This window comes from Gymnoscopelus microlampas, assembly GCF_963454915.1.
Source record: "Gymnoscopelus microlampas genome assembly, chromosome: 12".
NCBI lineage: Eukaryota > Metazoa > Chordata > Actinopteri > Myctophiformes > Myctophidae > Gymnoscopelus > Gymnoscopelus microlampas.
In genome coordinates this window covers 53,058,905-53,082,902 of record NC_139949.1, presented here as the reverse complement: position 1 = coordinate 53,082,902, position 23,998 = coordinate 53,058,905, and the positions used below count along the sequence as shown (strand labels likewise).

Genomic DNA, 23,998 nt, shown 5'->3' with positions numbered 1-23,998 from the left:
CAACGGACGCAGTAAACATCTGACCCAGTTCCTCCATGTGTCTTAAAGTGGAAGGCGTTGCCACAGCCCAGCTCTTCACAAACTATCTGTGAGTGTTTGTTGTCCCAGTGATCGCTGCACACTGTGAGACCATCCATCTTCACCTCACCAGAGCAGTTCCCTGATAGGGTCACCACAGGGGATTCTGGGGGGGAAAAAAAATCTCAACAAATTAACCCAAATAAAAATGTTTTTAAAAAAAACTTATCCCACAACCATACAGATCTGGTGCATCTGAATTAAATCATATTTATTTCAGACTAATAGTATAGGTAATATTAATATATTACCTGGGGTCACAAAGAAATGTTATTCAAATCATGTACTTAAAACAGCACTTAGGTTTTTATCGACTGTGAATGATAAGGCCTAAGTAACCCTCATTCAAAAATGTTCAACTACGTAATATGAACAAAAGAGAAAGAGGAAACGGTCCTTTTCCTCATTTCAACATCGATCTTTATATTAAATGTAAAATGATCTCAGAATATGTTAATAATTTATCTCAGAATATATAACAATGTAGTATTTTGGAATGTGGGATTTGTGAACATTTAGTCCATGTTCAGTCAATCCTCAGTTTAATTTAGACTACTAACAACCCCTAAACCTAACCTGAATCCTAACCTTAACCATAAAACCTAATCATAAATCTATTTGTTAAAATGCAACAGCACTAAAATGTAACGTTTTTGTTAAACTTTTTTGCAACAATTTACCATGACGGTGATGGGTTGTAATAATTACCTTTGCATTGGAGATAGACTCCTTGGTTCCCGGAGGGTCTCTTGTCACGCTCACAGTCCCAGATGGTCTTTGGTTCCTTCACATCAGTACAGTTGAAGCTCTTCTCCCACATATCAGAAGAACCTGCTGATGCTGTATGGTTTTTATATCCACCAAGGTTGAGATCACGACACAGTTTCTCTCCCTCTGTTTCTGTCCAGCCGTGGTTAGAGACCATCCTGGAACCATTCTTACTGTAAACAAACACATCTCCTCCAGAGGCTCTTCCAGGCTCTTTTGAACGTTGTAGTCTGATCTTCTGCCAGTCTAAGAAGAGAAAGAGCAGACGGAGCATAGTTGATGAAAACCAAAACAATGTTCATATTTATAGTATACAATACAAGATTCATTCATAGTATTTAATGAGCTGTTACACTAATGTTAAACAGTATCTCTACAATTCATATTTCATTAAATCAATTGGAATCAGAACAACATATTTTGGACATACCAGAGCACTGGAGGCCACCAAGAGAACAATGTCCTTTGTCCTGCAAAGTAATGTTACGGTCTATCAGTCCTGACAAGACTTTACTTTGAGGCAAAGGTCCAAAGAATTCAAGAGTCTCTCCAGTCTCTCCACATTGCAGATCCTTACAGATGGTGTTTCGGACATCAGTGTTGATCAGGGATTCTTTACAGACAGGGTAACGTTGGCCTCGATAGAGTATCTTCAGATTCCCAGAACAATGATCTCTGGAATCCTTGAAATCAGCCTCGACACTGTCTGCATGGAAAAACGTATCAATTATCAAAATGATTTAAAAAATAGAAACAACAACAATGTAATCTGATTGTTTATGCATGTACAGTGCAGTGATAACAATGTTACTAGTACAATTGATTATTTGATTATTACAGACAATTCATTGAATTTCACAAAAAATAGATCTATCCAAGTTATGAAGGTGTGAAGTAGAAGTGGATAAAAAAATATAGCTTAAAACAATCTGCTAACAAAAAAACATGTACATATTCTAAATGTAGTGGGTATTTCTTCAAATAATCTTTTACCCGAGCAAACCACAACGGCCGGTTTGTTGGAGCAGGGAGGTTTATAATAGATTGCAGCATTTTTCACAATGATGCTTTCAGTCAGGTTGGTGGTGTGTTTGGTCGGGTACATTGCCAGGATGGTTACATTCCCCTCACTGTTCTGGTCGATGCCGGTGAAGGCGTGTCCACAGCACAGGTCTTTACACAGCATTTCAGAATTGGCATCAGTCCAGGTGTGTGCACACACACCCCCACAGCCTGCATGGGTGCACACCTGCACTGTCCCCCAACACTGCTCTGTCAGGGTTGCATTTATAGTACCTGTTGAAATGTAACAAAAGGTGAAATGAAACATCAAATGACAAATACCAAGGACATTACACAGGTGTTACCAAGCCATGTTCTGTGCCAATGTGAATGTGTTGGGGGAGGGAAATTAGGTTATGATGATAAACAGGAAAATCTAATGTGATCTAAACATGGTACTAATACTCAGCAGCAACATTTAAAACACATTACCTGAACATTCCACCAAAGCAAGGCTCTGATTGGATGACATTGTGTTGTCCTTTGGACAGTCAAAGAGTGACGTCTCTGTGGAGGAACAGTTGTAGGACTCACTCCAAGTTTCATTCTCCATTCCTTCTCCAGGTTCTCCAGAAGGAACATGAGGGAACAGGGTGACGTCAGTGGCTTTCCCACAATGCATCTGTTGACACACCACATCAGCAGTGTGGTTCCACGTCTCATTGGCTCCTGAGAGCCAGTAGTCCTTCCCAGCATGCTCTACTGCCACCAGGCCAGAACAGGACGTTCCATTCTTCATGAACACTACCTTGGGGTCTGAAGAGGGTTCAAATGATGATCATAATTTATCTCACAATTTCATCCAATTATGTCTAGGAACTAGGAAATACGTTCATTGTTTATCAGTCATTCATTCATTCATTCATTCATAATTGAAGTTATTGTAAGTGATATTCTTTGGTTAAAACAAAACTAAAAAGTTAAAAAGCTAAAGCTCTATAATCTGGTATTGTGTTTGTTCAATAACACCCAAAAGTGTTTGTTCAGGAGTCACCCCATCTCTCCTGCACTTTAACCCTTTGACGTCTGTAATGCTGTTTTAAATACAAAATTACTATCCTTTTTTTTGGGGGGGGGGGGGCAACAATGTTCCTAGGATGAGCCAGACGAGGCTTCTGATTGGCTGAAACAGGGGTAGGGAGCGCTCGGATGTGTTAGCTTGAACCGTGCGTGAGGCGGTGATGACGTCTCAGAGGTTCTCTAATCTAACGGTTTCTGACATCATGGATTTCAGGTTGGTTTGTCAATGCAACATGACAACAATAACAACAGTTACATTAGAGATGTAGTATTGATGTAATTTATTAGCCTATCGCAGTGGTCTATTTACCCACTGAAATGTGTGTAATATAGGAGTAACAGCTCCACTTTGCAATGAAATAACAAGAAATGTTCCTGCTTAGATGTTTAAGTGTGTGTGTGTGGGGGGGGGGCAATTGTGAGCAGCAACAACTGAAAGGTCTGACGCTGTACCTCACTTTAGAGTCCCCGGACAATTAACAATCACATCATTAATGTGTCATCATAATCAGTGTGAGATTCTTTTTCTTATCGGTTTGAAATCGATTTAGCATTTTTACATAAAAAGTGTCAGATACTGATATGATTATTTGCACATCTGTAGTATTAACAAGAGATTGTGACTAAATCATAAATACATTGGATACATTGAAACACACTTTATTTTTTCCATGTCCTGAAAAGTAAAAGTTTAGGATGTATAAAGTTCCCTCCTGACATTAACTATTAATTATATACAGTACAATACTACATGATAAATGACTCAAAACAGATCAAAGAATCATATCTACTTGAACAGACCCTTTTCCTCTGATATGTTTATATCACTGCTCCTGATACTTAGGATGGTTACATGTATTAATATCACTGTTCCTGATACTTAGGATGGTTAAATGTATAAATATCACTGCTCCTGATACTTTAGGTTAAATACAGATACCTCAATTCACTGTGTATGTAAATGTACAGTGACAAACACCAAGGAGACTAATATATATTATATTATCATATTATTATATTATATCTACCAGAAGAGAGACTGTTATCAAAAGCATTCACCTCTACAGTAGACAATCACCATCAGGTCATCATCACACCGGCCCTCCTCTGTCTCACAGTGTCCCAGTGTGGACTCAGAGCCGTGACAACGGACATGGTACCTATATGACCAATATGACTTTTCTCTCTGAAAGGAGAGAGCATCACCACAGTCCAGCTCTTGGCAAACTATTTGTGAGTGTTTGTTGTCCCAATGATCGCTGCACACCGCTCTGTTATTGATCATCACCTCACCAGAGCATCTCTCTGATGGATACAGGGTAACCACATGGTTGTCTGTGAAAACAGAAATAAAATCTCCACAAATCAACAAAAACAAACAAACAAACAAACAAACATAATCTCTAATCCCACAACCACACAGATCTGATGAGTCTGAAATAAACATGTTATCTGGAGTCACATAGAGATGTGATTCAAATCATCTACTTTAAATAACAGCCCTGAGGCTGATAAGGCCTAAATAACCATCATCCCTCAACTGGTTAATATGAAGGGGAAAATACTGTCCTTTTCCCCACTTCAGTCTTTATATTAAATCTGCTTCTGTGAGTAAATGTATCTCTGAATGTGTAAACATGGATAGACTCATTGAGGAGTATTTGGGAATTTTGGATTTGACTGTGTAGTAATAACCCATTAAAACTGACTGTGTAGTAATAACCCATTAAAACTGACTGTGTAGTAATAACCTATTAAAACTGACTGTGTAGTAATAACCCATTAAAACTGACTGTGTAGTAATAACCCATTAAAACTGACTGTGTAGTAATAACCCATTAAAACTGACTGTGTAGTAATAACCCATTAAAACTGACTGTGTAGTAATAACCCATTAAAACTGACTGTGTAGTAATAACACATTAACACTGACTGTGTAGTAATAACCTATTAAAACTGACTGTGTAGTAATAACCTATTAAAACTGACTGTGTAGTAATAACACATTAACACTGACTGTGTAGTAATAACCTATTAAAACTGACTGTGTAGTAATAACCCATTACAACTGACTGTGTAGTAATAACCCACTAAAACTGACTGTGTAGTAATAACCCATTAAAACTGACTGTGTAGTAATAACCTATTAAAACTGACTGTGTAGTAATAACCCATTAAAACTGACTGTGTAGTAATAACCTATTAAAACTGACTGTGTAGTAATAACCCACTAAAACTGACTGTGTAGTAATAACCCATTAAAACTGACTGTGTAGTAATAACCCATTAAAACTGACTGTGTAGTAATAACCCATTAAAACTGACTGTGTAGTAATAACCCATTAAAACTGACTGTGTAGTAATAACCTATTAAAACTGACTGTGTAGTAATAACCCATTAAAACTGACTGTGTAGTAATAACCCATTAAAACTGACTGTGTAGTAATAACCTATTAAAACTGACTGTGTAGTAATAACCTATTAAAACTGACTGTGTAGTAATAACACATTAACACTGACTGTGTAGTAATAACCTATTAAAACTGACTGTGTAGTAATAACCCATTAAAACTGACTGTGTAGTAATAACCCATTAAAACTGACTGTGTAGTAATAACCCATTAAAACTGACTGTGTAGTAATAACCCATTAAAACTGACTGTGTAGTAATAACCCATTAAAACTGACTGTGTAGTAATAACCTATTAAAACTGACTGTGTTCTCATTTTTCTCGAATGTCCATAAAACTTTTACTAGAATCGACTACTTTTTCATTGATAAGCTCTTTTTACCCTCACTTAGAAACGTTGACTACTCAGCCATTGTAATTTCAGACCACGCCCCCCTGTTGCTTGATCTTAACTTTTCGAATTTAAATAAACCTCGTCCTCCCTGGAAACTAAACCCCTTATTATTAAACGACCCTAGTTTTTGCTCACTGATCTCAAACAAAATTGACGAATTTATTTTAAACAATAAATCTGACTTAGTATCTCCATCCTTACTCTGGGAAACTTTGAAAGCCGTAATCCGTGGTGAAATTATATCATACTGCTCAAAGCATAATAAATTAAAGAAAAAGCAACAGGACCAGCTAATTGAAAACATTACAAAATTGGATAATGACTACTCAACATTTCCTTCCCCTGAAACGTATAAAGAGAGGCTAAATTTACAGATGCAATATAATTTACTTACAACAGAGAAAACCGAGAAACTGTTACTGAGGTCGAGAGGCCTCGTGTACGAACATGGAGAGAAAGCAGGCCGCTTACTGTCCCATCAGCTCAAGAAAGAGAGTGCAACTAGAAACATCCCTCAAATAAGGACCCCATCTGGTACATGCACAGTTATCCCAGCCGATATTAATAACACGTTCAAAAGCTTCTACTCTGACTTGTACTCCTCTCGGTTCCCTGTAGATACCACAGATATGATGAATTTTCTTGGGGACCTCCAGTTCCCGACTCTCCACCCTGTTAAGCGCGAGACTCTAGAACAACCCTTGAATCTGAGTGAGTTAAACGACTCAATTTCGACGATGAAAAATGGGAAAGCTCCTGGCCCAGACGGTTACCCAGTTGAATTTTATAAACTATTTTTTAACAAACTAGCTCCACTGTTATTGGATATGTTCAGTGACTCATTAGACCAAGGCTCCCTACCACAAACACTCACAGAAGCATCAATCTCCCTAATTCTAAAACCTGATAAAGATCCACTGAATTGTAATTCATATCGTCCCATATCCCTTTTAAATGCTGACTATAAGATTCTTGCGAAAATTGTGGCTTCACGAATGGAGACGGTTGTAGCCGACATTATTTCGACTGACCAGACAGGTTTTATTAGAGACCGCCATTCCTCATCGAATATTCGCCGTCTCCTTAATGTTATTCTCTCTCCCGCATCCTCGGAGACCCCCGAGGTGGTGGTCTCCCTGGATGCGGAGAAAGCTTTTGATAGGGTCGAGTGGGGTTACTTACTGGAGGTTCTCAAGAGGTTTGGTTTTGGTTCCAACCTGGTTTCTTTGATTTCACTTCTCTACTCAGCCCCAAAAGCCTCCGTTGTCACCAATGGGATGAACTCTCAGATGCTCACACTCTCAAGAGGCTGTAGACAGGGTTGCCCAGCAAGCCCCCTACTGTTCGCTCTTGCAATTGAGCCCCTCTCTATCGCCCTAAAGTCAGCCCCTTTTATTCAGGGAATCCGTAGATGGGGAATGGAATACAAACTCTCTCTGTATGCAGATGACCTATTGATATTCATACCCGACCCAATTTCCACCACCCCAAAGATCATTGAGCTGTTGAACAGATTCGGTACCTTCTCTGGTTACAGATTAAATTATAATAAAAGTGAATGTTTCCCAGTAAATAACTTGGCCCGTCATATTCCAGATAGATCACTGCCCTTTCGTACCTCAGATTCTGGCTTTAAATACCTGGGGGTACACATCCGTAGGACTCTAGATGGGCTGTTTAGAGATAACTTTTTACCCCTTGTTGATAAACTTAAATTGGACCTACATAGATGGGGAATCATCAATATATCTCTGGCAGGGAGAGTAAATTGTGTCAAGATGAATGTTCTGCCCCGTTTTCTGTATTTATTCCAAGCTCTGCCGGTTTTTATCCCCAGATCCTTTTTTGGTAAACTGGATACACTACTCTCATCTTTTATATGGGGAGGAAAAACTCCAAGATTAAAGAAGGAATACCTACAGAGAAATAGAGATGACGGTGGCCTTGCCCTGCCTAATTTTAGGTATTATTATTGGGCTGCTAACATCTCTAAAATCACTTGCTGGGCCCACAACCCTGACCTGGACTGGTGTCAAATTGAAGCAAATTCCTGTCCCAAGACATCTCTATTGGCGTTAATCACCACTAAATTGCCTATTTCCCCTAATCAGCAAACCTCCAATCCCATTGTTTTAACCACACTGCAGATATGGTCTCAATTCAGAACCTTCTTTGGCCTCCGTGAAATATCCCTCTATAGCCCTATAAATAACAACCACTTATTTGCCCCGGCAAGGACAGACCCAGGTTACTCCATGTGGCATAGACGGGGTCTCTCTAAATTAAAGGATTTATACATAGATGGAATTTTTGCTAACTTCGGGGAACTGGCAACCAAATATGAACTCCCAAACTCTCACCTGTTTAGATACTTTCAAATTCGCAATTTTGCCAGAACATATAATCCCTCATTCCCTAACATTCCGGCCAGGTCAGGGGTGGAGTCTATCTTGGATGCTCCCAGGCAGGTAAAGGGCCTCATGTCTTCTATTTATAACATTATATCCTCTTTAAGGGTCACCTCTCTGGATAGAATTAAAACAGGGTGGGAGGGGGAACTTGGGGAACCCATCACAGACGATATCTGGAATCAAGCTCAGATCCGAGTGAATGGCAGTACCTCGTGTGCTCGACTTAGCCTGATACAACTCAAAGTCTTACACCGCTCTCATTATAGCAAAGCCAAACTGTCTAGAATATACCCTACTGTGGATGACAGCTGCGATAGATGCCAAACATCCCCGGCAAATCTAACCCATATGTTTTGGTCTTGTCCTCGTTTGGAGAGTTACTGGGTTACTATATTTAGACACTTATCACAAATGTTTAACATTAGCTTACAGCCCAGCCCTGTAACTGCTATCTTTGGGGTCCTGCCCAAAGATCAGACTTTTAATAAATTAACACAGAATGGTATTGCCTTTCTTACATTGCTGGCACGGAGGAAAATCCTCCTAGAGTGGAAATCTCCTTGTGCCCCGAAACCAGATCTATGGCTGAAAGATGTAATGTTATTCCTGAAACTAGAGAAAATTAAATTTGACTTAAGAGGATCACCAGGTGGATTTTTGTCCGCCTGGGGCTCCATAATAACCTATCTTACCAATCTGACGAGACTACCTGAGGCCACATAAGGTTGCCTGTGACAAAACCCCTCCACTGATCTGGAACCCCCCCCCCCCCATCTGCCCTTCACGCCGTCACACTGTCTTCCTACCTTTGTCTACTTTGCTTTCTACTGGGGAGGAGGGGAGAGGGAGAGAAAGAGGGGAAAAGGAGTATTCTTAGGTTATGTTTTTTTTTTTTCTTCTTCTTCTTTTTTCCCCTTTATAACATGTTGTGGACTTTGCTGATTTAACATAATGTTTTTCTTTTTCTTAGGATCTATTTTATTTTATTTTTATTTTTATCTATTCATTTTCATGTGGTGAAACGAACGGGGACTAAAGACCCATGAGGGAGGGAGGGAGGGAGGGAGGGTATGGGGAAAATTGAATGTTGTGTCGAACTGAACCAGCCCTGTACTCTGAACCAGCTAAGTGTTAAACGTTATGTTTAGTGAATTGTACTGTACTGTCTGTCTTTGTACATATGAAAAAAGAAAAAGGCATGAGTCTTACTGTATCCGCAACTATAACTATTGTAACCTGCTATTAATGCTGAATAAAAATCATAAATCATAAAACTGACTGTGTAGTAATAACACATTAACACTGACTGTGTAGTAATAACCTATTAAAACTGACTGTGTAGTAATAACACATTAACACTGACTGTGTAGTAATAACCTATTAAAACTGACTGTGTAGTAATAACCCATTAAAACTGACTGTGTAGTAATAACCCATTAAAACTGACTGTGTAGTAATAACCTATTAAAACTGACTGTTTAGTAATAACCTATTAAAACTGACTGTGTAGTAATAACCCATTAAAACTGACTGTGTAGTAATAACACATTAACACTGACTGTGTAGTAATAACCCATTAAAACTGACTGTGTAGTAATAACCCATTAAAACTGACTGTGTAGTAATAACCCATTATAACTGACTGTGTAATAATAACCCATTAAAACTGACTGTGTAGTAATAACACATTAACACTGACTGTGTAGTAATAACCATTAAAACTGACTGTGTAGTAATAACCCATTAAAACTGACTGTGTAATAATAACCCATTAAAACTGACTGTGTAGTAATAACACATTATAACTGACTGTGTAGTAATAACCCATTATAACTGGAAAAGCATCATTTTAGGTTTTAGTTTTTCAGTAAACTCTTAGGATTTAGAACAGAGGTTTAAAACAGTGGTTCTCAACAATAGCAGATCTACAAGCTCACAGCTTGTCACTTTGTACCACGCAGCGAGCTTGTACATCTGCTATTGTTGAACATTTTTGAAAAATATTTATAGTGTTTAAAAATGTTTGAATCATTTGACATTTTTTAAACACAAATCTTCTCTTCTGGGGGTCCCTGGCAGAAAACATTTTCAGATGGGGGTCCGCGGCCAAATACATATCATTTTGGAGGTTCTTGGCACGGAAAAGTTTGAAAACTACTGATTTAGAAGGTATTTGTAGAATGGGTCTCAGGTCTTAATAGGTTAATTGGTATTACCATTGCATTGGAGATAGACTCCTTGGGTCCCGGAGGGTCTCTTGTCACGCTCACAGTCCCAGATCCTCTTTGGTTCCTTCACATCAGTACAGTTGAAGCTCTTCTCCCACATATCAGAAGAACCTGCTGATGCTGTATGCTTTTCATATCCACCAAGATTGAGATCACGGCACAGTTTCTCTCCCTCTGTTTCTGTCCAGCCGTGGTTAGAGACCATCCTGGAACCATTCTTACTGTAAACAAACACATCTCCTCCAGAGGCTCTTCCAGGCTCTTTTGAACGTTGTAGTCTGATCTTCTGCCAGTCTAAGAAGAGAAGGAGCAGGGACAGAGCATAGTTAATGAAAACCAAGACATATTCATGTCTCAGTTCAAGAAATCATAACCTACAGTCCACGTTCAAAAATGAGCTGTATTTAATGGAACATTATGTCATACAGTATCAACATAATACATATTTCATTAAATCAATTGGAATCAGAACAACATATTTTAGACATACCAGAACACTGGAGGCCACCAAGAGAACAATGTCCTTTGTCCTGCAAAGTAATGTTACGGTCTATCAGTCCTGACACGACTTTACTTTGTGGTAAAGGTCCAAAGAATCCAAGAGTCTCTCCAGTCTCTCCACATTGCAGATCCTTACAGATGGTGTTTCTGACATCAGTGTTGATCAGGGATTCTTTACAGACAGGGTAACGTTGGTCTCCATAGAGTATCTTCAGATTCCCAGAACAATGATCTCTGGAATCCTTGAAATCAGCCTTGACACTGTCTGCATGGAAACAGTATCAAACTGTAAAAACGTAATCAGAAACTATTTCCTATGCATGTACAGGACACTGTTAACATATGTCAAAAGTACCATTGAAATTAATATTAAAGACAATTTTGTCAATTTACCAAAAATAAATGCATCCATCTTAAGTACAAGTGGACAAAAACAACATAGCTTTTAACAAGCTGCAAACAAACACATCTGTACATATATTGTTATCTTTTACCTGAGCAAACCACAACGGCCGGTTTGCCATTGCAATCATGTTTCACAATGATGCTTTCAGTCAGGTTGGTGGTGTGTTTGGTCGGGTACATTGCCAGGATGGTTACATTCCCCTTGATGTTCTGGTCGATGCCGGTGAAGGCGTGTCCACAGCCCAGGTCTTTACACAGCATTTCAGAATTGGCATCAGTCCAGGTGTGTGCACACACCCCCCCACAGCCTGCATGGGTGCACACCTGCACTGTCCCCCAACACTGCTCTGTCAGGGTGGCAGTTATAGTACCTGTTGAAATGAACATGTTGGAATCAAATGCAAGTGTTATCAAACAATGTTTATGGATAACTGTCATAGTGAACTTTTGGTGGAATTAATGAAATTATATCAAACATAACGTAAGAGCTATGAGCTCATACCACATAAGTCAGAAACATGTTGTTTTTGTGTTTTAGCTGAAGGTTATTTTCGGTACAAATACCCAGCAGCAACATTTAAAACACATTACCTGAACATTCCACCAAAGCAATGCTCTGATTGGATGACGTTGTGTTGTCCTTTGGACAGTCAAACAGTGACCTCTCTGTGGAGGAACAGTTGTAGGACTCACTCCAAGTTTCATTCTCCATTCCTTCTCCAGGTTCTCCAGAAGGAACATGAGGGAACAGGGTGACGTCAGTGGCTTTCCCACAATGCATCTGTTGACACACCACATCAGCAGTGTGGTGCCACGTCTCATTGGCTCCTGAGAGCCAGTAGTCCTTCCCAGCATGCTCTACTGCCACCAGGCCAGAACAGGACGTTCCATTCTTCATGAACACTACCTTGGGCTCTGAAAGGTTCAAATGAAAATCATAATTAATTTCCCAATTTCATCCAATTATGTCTAGCATGAATTCATCCGTTAAAGGAGCACTTCACCTGCTTTTACCTTAATATAAATGGTCCTCAGTAATTCTCATCAGATGGCACCCTTTCCATCTACTAATTTTAATGGTGAGCTACAGTATGTGACAGTTCAGAATCCTGCCAACAAATGACATCATTGATAGCAATCCAGGCTAATAGAAACCTTTCTCTTCCTGGAAAGTGAAATCTTGTTTGAAATGACAAAACCTGTCTACCGATGATGTCACTGGAAGGCAGGTTACTGAACTGTCCAGCAGTGTATTAGGGCACTTCACACTACACAATTACTGCCAGCACCAGGGGGGGAATGTGGCACTTGTAAGTCACATTCCTGACATTCAATAATGCATAATTCATAAATGGTAAATGGTAAATGGTGCATTTATATAGCGCTTCTATCCGAAGCGCTTTACATTGATTGTGCCATTAACCCATTCACACACACATTCATACACCGATGGCGGAGGAAACCATGCAAGGCATCAACCTGCTCATCGGGAGCAATTAGGGGTTCAGCGTCTTGCTCAAGGACACTTCGACACTAACTCTAGGGGAGCGCCCCAGCCCGGGATCGAACTGGGAACCTTGCGGTTTTCTAGTTCACTCTACCCGGCCACTCTACCCATGAGCCACTGCCGCCCCACAATTAGATTCATAATTCATCATTTTGTCTTTTAAAACAATCCGTAAATTAATATCATTGGCATTCCATCCACCAGGGGGTTACATTTCCTCTGAGTCAGAAAAGTGTAGATGGCTCTCTATTTCTCTGTCTCTCTCTGAGACACATCCAACAGTTGCCTCTTTCAGAGCTATGCTCTACCTCCAAAGCATGCAATAATATACAATAATGACATAATAAATCATTATCTCACAACTAGTCTAATTGTTTAACACAGGAGTTGACCTGGTGGAGACAACTAGCCTAATGTTTAACACAGGAGTTGACCTGGTGGAGACAACTAGCCTAATGTTTAACACAGAGTTGACCTGGCGGAGACAACTAGCCTAATGTTTAACACAGGAGTTGACCTGGAGGAGACAACTAGCCTAATGTTTAACACAGGAGTTGACCTGGTGGAGACAACTAGCCTAATGTTTAACACAGGAGTTGACCTGGAGGAGACAACTAACCTAATGTTTAACACAGGAGTTGACCTGGTGGAGACAACTAGCCTAATGTTTAACACAGGAGTTGACCTGGAGGAGACAACTAGCCTAATGTTTAACACAGGAGTTGACCTGGAGGAGACAACTAGCCTATGCTCTACCTCCAAAGCATGCAATAATATACAATAATGACATATTAAATCATTATCTTACTGTGACAGGTGACATGAGCGTTGGAAGTGCATGGGACAGAGTCATTGTACTTGGCCATGCAGTGCCACAGAGACTCCTCAGTGCCTTTACAGTTCATGTTGTCCAGTATTCCATGTTGTTGAGTCCTTGTGGTGCTGGTGTACATCACCTAGAGAGAGAGAGAGAGAGAGAGAGAGAGAGAGAGAGAGAGAGAGAGAGAGAGAGAGAGAGAGAGAGAGAGAGACTTTGGAAAATGTGACTGTTTATTTGGTTCTGAATAAAATGTCTTTCCTTTGCAATATAAAGGTTTAGTATATAACATGTTAATAGAACCAAGGCAAAAACATAACATGGTGACAGGACATATCATTACATAATAACATGTAATGTAATTGTGGGCTTAAAGTGTAAAAAAGGACCTGTAACACAGATAAGTGATCATTCATATACTAACCATATAGAATAAGATCTCACCTTGCCACAGCCCAACTCTCTACAAAGCACTTCTGCATCCTTTCTGTCCCAATCTGAGCCACACACAGGCTGCAGACCCATAGAACTACTGACATGAACTGTACCAGAGCAATCACTGACACTTCCATTGTCCATGAGAGTTATGTTGATCCTTTCTGTTAAAAGATAAAGGTTAGGACCAAGTTAATAGATCGTTTAAAGATATAATGAGTAAAATCATATAAACGTGCTCTGTTTTATGTTTTAAATTATCTTTGAAAACATATTTAATGTACACCATTTTGTATTCCAAAGAACACTGCCATCAAATAGATCTTATGGCTTTTATATAACTAGAGGTTCGGGCCGACAAGCAGCCCTCACAACTAGAGTTTGGAAACTGTGCTTTCGCTGCACCGCCGATCCGACCCATCTGCCCATATATGGCCGTATGAGAGGCACCCAGGGGACATACTGTATGCACAAATCGATGTTGTCCATCATCATCATCATCATCATCATTTCATCAAACCAACATATCTATAGAAAAATGTGCTCCTCGGATCACAGGTCTCCACGAGGCCAAATAGTAGAAGTCCATCTTAGCCAATCATAATCTCTCAAGAACAGATTCTGCCCTGCGTTGGAATCTGTCGGGGAGGTTCGTCATAACGTGTGCACATTGGCTACAAGTGGGCATGCCTTCAGATCAAGAAGCAGGCCGCGCTTTACCCAATCAAATGTAGTGGGCGGGATTCACGTGTCCGTCCACCCTTCCCCCCTCGAAACTAGCCGAAACTAATTTAACAATAGTGTCCTCGGAGCGGACAAAACCTCGGAAAGATATTCACATTTTAAATTACTCTTTCATCATAGAAACAAGTGGGCTTATAACCAAAACCATCCATGTTCTCTGGGAGAAGTGGTGTTAGTGTTCCGTGTAGAAATATTGTTAGTGGGAATGAAAACATAGTAGCACCAACCGGAAGTGATGCGCTGAAGGCAGACATGAAACCGGGGTTTCCCTGCGCACTGGTGTTCCATTTGCCTCCGGCCAAGCCCCACAGACAATGATCACAAACAGCAGAGGTCGCTGTTTTTCATTTTCTGTGGGGTCTGGCTACGCGGGTGTAACCCGGTGGATATTTTATGTTGTGGGTTATTTGGTTAAAATGGTGGAACTGTGTTTTATTTTGTCTCAGGTACTGGTGCTTTTATTTTGAAGTGTATCTGTCTGCATTTTGGGGCAAAGCTGAAAAGCATACAAATTAATGATGTCATTATTAGTGATGATGATTACTTACCTTGATGTGTGATTGATAGAAGTGGGGAATGGGTGGTTTCAGGGGCCAGAGTGAGTGAGTGGACAGGTGAATGGGATTCCCAATCAAGAGAGATGAGTGAGTGACAGGTGTCCAGGGTTCCCAATCAGATCAGCGAGAGGAGGAGAAGGAGAGAGGAGCACAGAGGCTGTGTCAGTTGCTGTGTGATCCAAAGTTTGTCATACTAAATGATATTATAAGTTTAACTGTAATTTCTGTGTGTGTCTGCACGACAACTGCAGTGAAGTTGCAGTAATTATTTGTAGAAGTGGACTGAACGCCAGAAAGACGTTTAAACCAGGATATATTCTACAAGTGAAGTGATTCAGTGTTGCTTGCTAAACCAGCGAGAGCTAAAGTGACTGTTTAGCTTCAGTCTCACTAGTATAGAGAGGCATAGTGGAGCTAAACGCCGTCAAAGAAAGCCTTTAAAGACTCTGCTGCGTCGGGATTGTGGAGAAGAGGCGTCGGCTGCGGTGAGCTGTTGACTCCGCTACTGGACGTTCGTCTACTGTTCTCGTCGTTGGGAAGTCTGGACCGAGGTGCGCTGCTGGAGAGGGGCTCTGAACTATTACATTCACCCATAGACACTCATCACACGTGAAAGGTACCGTTTTATTTTCCTGGCTCAGGAGAGTGAAGGGGTCACCAGTTTTTGGCCACAACGCACCCAAGCGTCGATACAGGCCTGCAACAAGGGGTTTAAATCATTGGGTTTAATTGCTTATTGCTGCTGCTTTTTGTATGAAAGGTTGTGGGCCCACATTTATTGATTTCATTTGAGGTTGCAATATTGTTCTTTGAACAAAGTGTTTTTGATTTAATGAGGTAATCCACCGGGTTTAGGTTGTAAACTAAATAGGGTTAATTTAGTATAGGCCAAATTCAAAAGGTTATTTTTGTTTAGTCAAATTAAATATCTATAGGGTTAATTTTAGGTAGGCTAAAATAAGAAGGTTATTTTGGTTTAATCTAAGTGATATAATCCCAAAAGGTATCTTTGTTTGTTCGAAATAATACTAGAAGGGTATATTTTTGTTTTGTGACAACTAGAGGTTACAAATGTAACCCCGGTTTTATTAAGTAAAACGGAGAACCGTGGTAACACTGAGGTTGTGAATATTATTTGTTTCTATTTGAAAAGCCATTTCATGTTATTGTCTGTTGATATATGTGTTTGTCTAAGTAAAGATATTATTTTATTATAACTACCTGAATGGACAGTGGTTTATGGGTATTTAAATAATAGAATGTTTTACTTATACTCACCTGTTGACCTGAAAAGTTAAAATACTTACCTTAAAGGATAATTACCTGGGAGAAGAAAAGAGGTTGATTATATTTACAGTAGAAAGGGGGCTGTGAAGTTAATTCAAACTACTTACCGGTATACACCTGAAACACAAGAATGCAAATTAATCGTGAGATAACAAAAAGAACTTAAGGCCCTGCCTTTATCCATAATCAGAGGGGCAGGAGCGCTACATAAATGGAGGCACCACTGAGATCCTTCTTGTGTTTCTAGTTAGAGAGAAAAAAAAAGATGTATTTTTCCCTTTAAAAAACACCTCTGTGTACAGTTCTAAATTAAAAAGTATATATATTTTTGATTGAGAACCCTAAATTCAAACAAGATGGCCACAACTGCTGAACTAGCTGATGAGCTGAAGCGTTGGTGCCGAGTTGAGCTCGTGGATATAGACCATGCACTGATGGTCATAATCCCAACGAAAGAAGAGATTGAAGCTTCTGATATCGAAGAAACTCTTGACAAGCTAAAGATAGTGGAACGTGTAAAAGTACGACGGAAGATGTTCAGTGCTGAGAAAGGCGAGTTAAAGGTGTTGTGTGAGACCAGAGAAGCGGTAGATGCTGACAAAGTCCCTTCAGAAGTGTCACCTGGCAAAGGGCTGGAGTCGTGGACCCTAGTCTTTTGGGGGGAAACCACTACTGCAGCTGAAGATTTCAATAGTAAATTGAGTGCCTTGCTGCAGGCAGAGGGTAAGACACAGGAGGACCTGCAAGCATTACTGACTGGCCAAGCCACACCACAGTCACACACCGAAGCCATCCTACGTGCGGTAGGAGATCTGCTTGACAAGACAGCCAAATCACCGTCTGAGAGTGCTGGCTATCGTCGCCTGCGTATCTTTTCAGGGATAATCCCAACTCCAGTTAATGAAGAGCAATTCGATCATTGGATAGAACAAGCAAACTTGATGGTAGAAGAGAGCTACTGCCATGCAAAAGAAAAAAGGAGAAGGATTGTTGAAAGCCTAAAGGGACCCGCTTTGGAGATTGTCAAAGCCGTGCGGTTGTCTGACCCCGATGTTAGCCCAGAGGGCTGCATAGAAGCTCTTGAAAGTGCCTTCGGGACAGCAGAATCAGGAGAGGACCTATATTTCTCTTTTCGCTTGATGCAGCAGGAACAAGGAGAAAAGCTGTCCGATTTCCTGAGGAGACTAGAGCGGTCGTTGACTAAAGTGGTCCAGAGAGGTGGCTTGTCAGCCAAAAGCGTGGATCAAGCACGAGTAGAGCAGCTACTGCGTGGCGCTGTTAAAGCTGATATGATGTTAATCCAGCTCAGATTAAGGGAAAGAAAGACCAAACCCCCTACCTTCTTAGAACTACTCAGTGAGATTCGCTTGGAGGAAGAGTATGAAGCCTCCAGAACCAGGTTGAACCCGGCTGTGCATGCCGTCCACGCTAAGCAGAGTGGAGAAAACAAACTGGCTGAGATTCAAAGTTTGCGAGCTGAAATCAAGGAGCTTAAGTCAATGTTTGCCACAATGACAACCAAGTCCCCTCCAACTGTAGAAGAGAGGGAAGAGAAAGTACCTGTCAGCTCTACAGGGCCAACACAAGAAAGCAGTACTGACCCTGAAGTGGCAGCCCTGAAAAAACAAGTGAAAAGGTTGGAGCAAAAACTTAACTCCCAAGAAGACGAACCAAACGGAGACTCCTGCTGCTGCTGCTATGGCGGTGGAGACTACACGCCCCGTCTCTGGCACTCCGCGGAGGCCTCGCAATGATTCGGATGAGAACTTCTGTTACCGTTGTGGTGAAAGCGGGCACTTTGCTGTAAAATGCCCAAACCCCGAGAATCAAAGCAAGGTGATTCAGAAGTTAATCAAGTCACGTACAAAGGCAAAAGACAACCGTCCGAAACCTCCCGTTGATGTGACTACTAAGAATGTCTGTACAAGCAAGAAAAGTGCTGCAGACTTGCACAGAGAAAAAGGTATCCCTGAAGGCCTAATAGGGCCGCCATCCATTGAGCCAGTAAAGGTGAACGGACACCTGTGCGATGCTCTGCTGGACAGTGGTTCTCAGGTAACCATAATCTTCGAGGGATGGTACAAAGAACATATGTCAGATGTCCCCATCTATCCAGTAGGAGGTCTTGACATATGGGGCCTAGGAGATTCAAGTTACCCCTATAGAGGCTACGTTGTGGTTGACATGGAATTCCCACAGAAAGTGATCGGCACGCCAGCAACCATTTCTGTCCTAGCACTGATCTGCCCTACACCAAGGGGCCCAGATCAAACACCGATGATTATTGGCACTAATGCTAAGGCAAGTCTGCCCAAGCGTTTAGCCAGGCTGTGCCAAGTAACCACTGGAGACCACAGTGCTCAAACACTGACTTGCACTGCTGAGGAGTCAGAGACAAGCACCGGTGAACTACCCGATGAAGATGAGGAAGTTGGGTGTGTGAAGTGGCCAGGTCCCGGCTCGCTCACTGTGTCCCCTGGAACCTGGTGTTCTGTCAGTTGCTGCGTGGAGTTCGATAAGCCAGTGGATAAAGAAATCCTGATGCTGGATGTATCTCTTACCAACCCGCTCCCAGCAGGTGTGCTACTAGATCCTATGGTAGTGCCGTGCTATGCAATTGACGCCAGTCCCCTTTCAGTCCGACTGCAAAACGAGTCGCTGAGAGAAGCTGTCATACCAGTTGGAACCATCCTGGGTTACTTGTACACTACCGATGTAGTCACGTCCATGTCTAAAGCCGCACTCACATCAGAGGGATTTGATGTAAGCCAAATCGACTTCGGTGACTCACCCATACCAGAGGAGTGGAAGGAGAGGCTCCGCGAGAAGCTCTTGCAAAGAGCTGATGCTTTCTCCCTGCACGAATGGGACGTGGGTCTAGCCAAAGACGTGGAGCATAGCATCAGACTGTTTGACGATCGACCTTTCAGAGAACGATCTCGACGCCTTGCTCCAGCTGACATTGATGATGTAAGGAGACACCTCCAAGAGCTGGTAGCGACCGGCATAGTAAAGGAGTCCCGAAGCCCCTATGCGTCACCCATAGTGATCGCTAGGAAGAAAAATGGAAAGGTTCGAATGTGTATCGACTACCGTACTCTGAACAGTAGGACCATTCCCGATCAATACACAACCCCGCGCATTGACGATGCCTTGGATTGCTTGTCAGGAAGCCGGTGGTTCAGTGTGCTGGATTTGAGGAGCGGTTACTATCAAATAGCAATGAAAGAAGCAGATAAAGAAAAGACCGCTTTCATCTGTCCGCTGGGGTTTTACGAGTTTGACAGAATGCCACAGGGCATAACGGGAGCCCCAGCGACTTTCCAGCGTTTGATGGAGAAAGCAGTCGGTGACATGAACCTCCTTCAAGTACTGGTCTACTTAGACGATTTGATTGTCTTTGGAAGAACTTTGGAGGAACATGAAGAGAGGCTCCTGAAGGTATTGGACAGACTCCGAGAGGTTGGACTAAAGATCTCCATTGACAAGTGTCAGTTTTGTCAATCTGAGGTCAAATATGTGGGACACATAGTATCGGCAAATGGCATAGCTACCGATCCAGCTAAGATCGAGGCTGTCACCACTTGGCCCCAGCCCACAGACCTGAAGACCTTAAGAAGTTTCCTGGGATTTTTTGGTTATTATCGCAGGTTTATAGCCAATTACTCGTCAATTGTCAGACCACTAACCGAGCTGACCAAAGGCTACGCCCCAGCACAACGTGGCAAGAAATGGGAGAAAGACCCGAAGAAAACGTACCTGAAAGAGTCTGAACCATTTGGTGATAGATGGGACCAAAAGTGTACGGCTGCCTTCCATCAGATCATCCACTGCCTTACCCATGCCCCAGTACTAGCGTTTGCTGACCCCAACAAGCCATATGTACTACATGTGGACGCCAGTCTAACTGGGTTAGGTGCCGTCCTTTATCAGGAGTACCCTGAAGGGTTGAGGCCTGTGGCGTTTGCCAGCCGGAAGCTGAGTTCGTCAGAGAGGAATTATCCCATTCACCAGCTGGAGTTCCTGGCACTCAAATGGGCGGTTGTGGACAAATTCCACGATTACCTATATGGGGCACGATTTACAGTACGTACTGACAATAACCCCCTCACCTACGTACTGACGACAGCCAAGCTCAACGCTCATGGGCATCGCTGGCTAGCTGCCCTTTCAACCTATGAGTTCGATATCCTGTACAGACCCGGCAGGAACAATATCGATGCCGACCTACTGTCAAGACAGACACCAGGGCAAGAGAAATTAGAGGACTGGGAGACCATATCGCAAACAGGGGTTCAGTCCATCTGTAAGCGAGTAAAGACCCAGAACTCTCCAGTTGTGGAACAACTAGGAGCTCCTCCTGAATGTGTTCCAGACATTTATGCCTTCCCCACTCGCTTAGATGTCAGCGCCTTAGGACAAATGTCCCGGTCAGAACTGATAGCTGCCCAGACCAATGACACAGTGATTGGGCCAACTATTAAGGCTGTGAAACATGGCAGATGGCCAGAGGGAGTGGAATTGAATCCAGAGATGGTTTTGATGAAACAGCAGATTGGAAAGCTTGCAATGAAGGACGGTCTACTCCATCGGTTAAGCAAACGACCATCAGGAGAAGAGGTCTCTCAACTTGTACTTCCAGTCGAATTCAGAGAAACAGTACTCAAGTCCATGCATGATGATCTCGGTCATCTAGGCATCGAGAGAACCATTGATCTGTTGAGGACCAGGTTTTACTGGCCAAAAATGGCCTTGGACACAGAGCAGTATGTCAAGAACTGTGGCTACTGTGTCACTCGCAAAAGTCCCTGTCAGAGAGCTGCTACACTGCACCAGATCAGGAGCCATGGGCCAATGGACTTGGTCTGCATTGATTTTCTCAGCATGGAGCCAGACTCCAAAGGGATAAGCAACGTGTTGGTGGTCACAGACCATTTTACACGATATGCCCAGGCTTTTCCATCCAAAAATCAAAAGGCACTCACTGTTGCTAAAATACTGGTGGAGAAGTACTTTGTCCATTACGGGCTACCATCTCGGATCCACTCGGATCAAGGACGAGATTTTGAAAGTCAGTTGATTCGAGAGATGCTGAAGATGATGGGAATACGTAAATCTCGAACGACCCCATACCATCCTCAAGGGGATCCTCAGCCCGAGAGGTTTAACAGAACCCTACTGTCGATGTTAGGCACTCTGAGTCAAGAGAAGAGACGGCAATGGAGCCAACATGTGCCATATTTGGTGCATGCCTACAACAGCACCAAATGTGATGCAACGGGATATTCGCCGTACTTCTTGATGTTTGGCAGAGAAGCTAGACTCCCAGTAGATGTATGTTTTGGGACGTCTCCGGATGGAAACAAAGAGGGTCATCACTCAAAGTATGTGTCAAAGCTGAAGGAAGACCTGCAAAGAGCTTTCAAATTAGCTTCTGCCACCGCAGACCAGACTCACCAGCGGAATAAAAAGTCCTATGACAAGAGAGTCATCTTCCAGACTATGGAACCGGGTGACAGAGTGTTGCTGAAGAACCTGGGACTAAGAGGGAAGCACAAACTGCAAAGCCGTTGGAGTCCAGTTCCTTATGTGGTGATAGGAAAGATGCCTAACTTACCTGTATACAGATTGAAACCTGAGGATGGAAAAGGAGGCATAAAGACACTACATAGAGACCATCTCTTACCCATTGGACAACTCGTGAGGATACCAAGGGTAGAGAGTGAACCCAACTTACCTGTGAAACCTAAAACTAGATCGGAAACTAGGAAGAACCTGAAGACTGTATCACCTCATCCTGCCGGTGGACAGGAAGAAGACCAAGAGTCGACAGACTCAGAGCTCGAGATGGAGAGGCCACATAGACCTTACAGAACCTACTTGGAGGGGATCCTGCAAAAAAAGTCATCTGTGAATGGGCCTGCTGTCGTCTCTGAGGAAGAGGAACCTCAAGTTGTAATAGAGGATGCAATTGAAGAGGATGACCACGGTGCAGAAGAGGATGGTCACAGTGCAGAAGAGGATGGTCACAGTGCAGAAGAGGATGGTCACAGTGCAGAAGAGGATGACCAGGACACAGCTCCTGATGATGATTCAGATTCTGGAGAAGAGCCTGAAATAGAAGAGGATTCCGTCAGCAGTGCTGAGGAAAGCGACATTCCCGAACCAGCGCCTGTGACCAAACGAAGAGTGAAGCCAGTTATACGACTGACCTACGATGAACCAGGCAAGGCCAGAGATCAACCTATTACCATAGTACACAGAGGTGTCACTATTAAAATAGGCCAATGCAAATAAAGTTGAAGCAGTTAACACCCGTTAGGGGTTAAGTAGAACCTCAAAACCTTTTAAGTTGAATGAGGGCATTCAGTCATTTAGAAGGGGGAGGGTGTAACCCGGTGGATATTTTATGTTGTGGGTTATTTGGTTAAAATGGTGGAACTGTGTTTTATTTTGTCTCAGGTACTGGTGCTTTTATTTTGAAGTGTATCTGTCTGCATTTTGGGGCAAAGCTGAAAAGCATACAAATTAATGATGTCATTATTAGTGATGATGATTACTTACCTTGATGTGTGATTGATAGAAGTGGGGAATGGGTGGTTTCAGGGGCCAGAGTGAGTGAGTGGACAGGTGAATGGGATTCCCAATCAAGAGAGATGAGTGAGTGACAGGTGTCCAGGGTTCCCAATCAGATCAGCGAGAGGAGGAGAAGGAGAGAGGAGCACAGAGGCTGTGTCAGTTGCTGTGTGATCCAAAGTTTGTCATACTAAATGATATTATAAGTTTAACTGTAATTTCTGTGTGTGTCTGCACGACAACTGCAGTGAAGTTGCAGTAATTATTTGTAGAAGTGGACTGAACGCCAGAAAGACGTTTAAACCAGGATATATTCTACAAGTGAAGTGATTCAGTGTTGCTTGCTAAACCAGCGAGAGCTAAAGTGACTGTTTAGCTTCAGTCTCACTAGTATAGAGAGGCATAGTGGAGCTAAACGCCGTCAAAGAAAGCCTTTAAAGACTCTGCTGCGTCGGGATTGTGGAGAAGAGGCGTCGGCTGCGGTGAGCTGTTGACTCCGCTACTGGACGTTCGTCTACTGTTCTCGTCGTTGGGAAGTCTGGACCGAGGTGCGCTGCTGGAGAGGGGCTCTGAACTATTACATTCACCCATAGACACTCATCACACGTGAAAGGTACCGTTTTATTTTCCTGGCTCAGGAGAGTGAAGGGGTCACCAGTTTTTGGCCACAACGCACCCAAGCGTCGATACAGGCCTGCAACAAGGGGTTTAAATCATTGGGTTTAATTGCTTATTGCTGCTGCTTTTTGTATGAAAGGTTGTGGGCCCACATTTATTGATTTCATTTGAGGTTGCA

General features: G+C 42.3%; 3 protein-coding genes across 3 annotated transcripts; 1 reads left to right on the top strand and 2 right to left on the bottom strand.

Moving 5' to 3' along the window:
* Positions 1 to 11: 11 nt before the first annotated feature.
* On the bottom strand, positions 12 to 14,162 carry LOC311057450 (scavenger receptor cysteine-rich type 1 protein M130-like; the record flags this gene model as incomplete). The annotated part of the gene is made up of 7 exons (XM_084074407.1): positions 14,048 to 14,162; positions 13,595 to 13,742; positions 2,341 to 2,664; positions 1,840 to 2,142; positions 1,277 to 1,552; positions 787 to 1,092; positions 12 to 184 (listed from the first exon to the last, which is right to left on the bottom strand). Coding segments are annotated over exons 1-7 (1,611 nt in total), but the record flags the coding sequence as incomplete, so codon positions are not given.
* Positions 8,935 to 12,177, bottom strand: LOC311056765 (scavenger receptor cysteine-rich type 1 protein M130-like; the record flags this gene model as incomplete). The annotated part of the gene is made up of 5 exons (XM_084073571.1): positions 8,935 to 8,972; positions 10,362 to 10,667; positions 10,864 to 11,139; positions 11,369 to 11,650; positions 11,871 to 12,177. 5 exons carry the CDS (start codon positions 12,175 to 12,177, stop codon positions 8,935 to 8,937), a joined length of 1,209 nt encoding a protein of 402 aa, XP_083929697.1.
* Positions 14,163 to 16,982: 2,820 nt separating the features above from the next.
* Positions 16,983 to 18,380, top strand: LOC311057449 (paraneoplastic antigen Ma2; the record flags this gene model as incomplete). Its single annotated transcript, XM_084074406.1, has 1 exon — positions 16,983 to 18,380. The coding sequence occupies one exon, from the start codon at positions 16,983 to 16,985 to the stop codon at positions 18,378 to 18,380; it is 1,398 nt and encodes a 465-aa protein (XP_083930532.1).
* Positions 18,381 to 23,998: the final 5,618 nt, after the last annotated feature.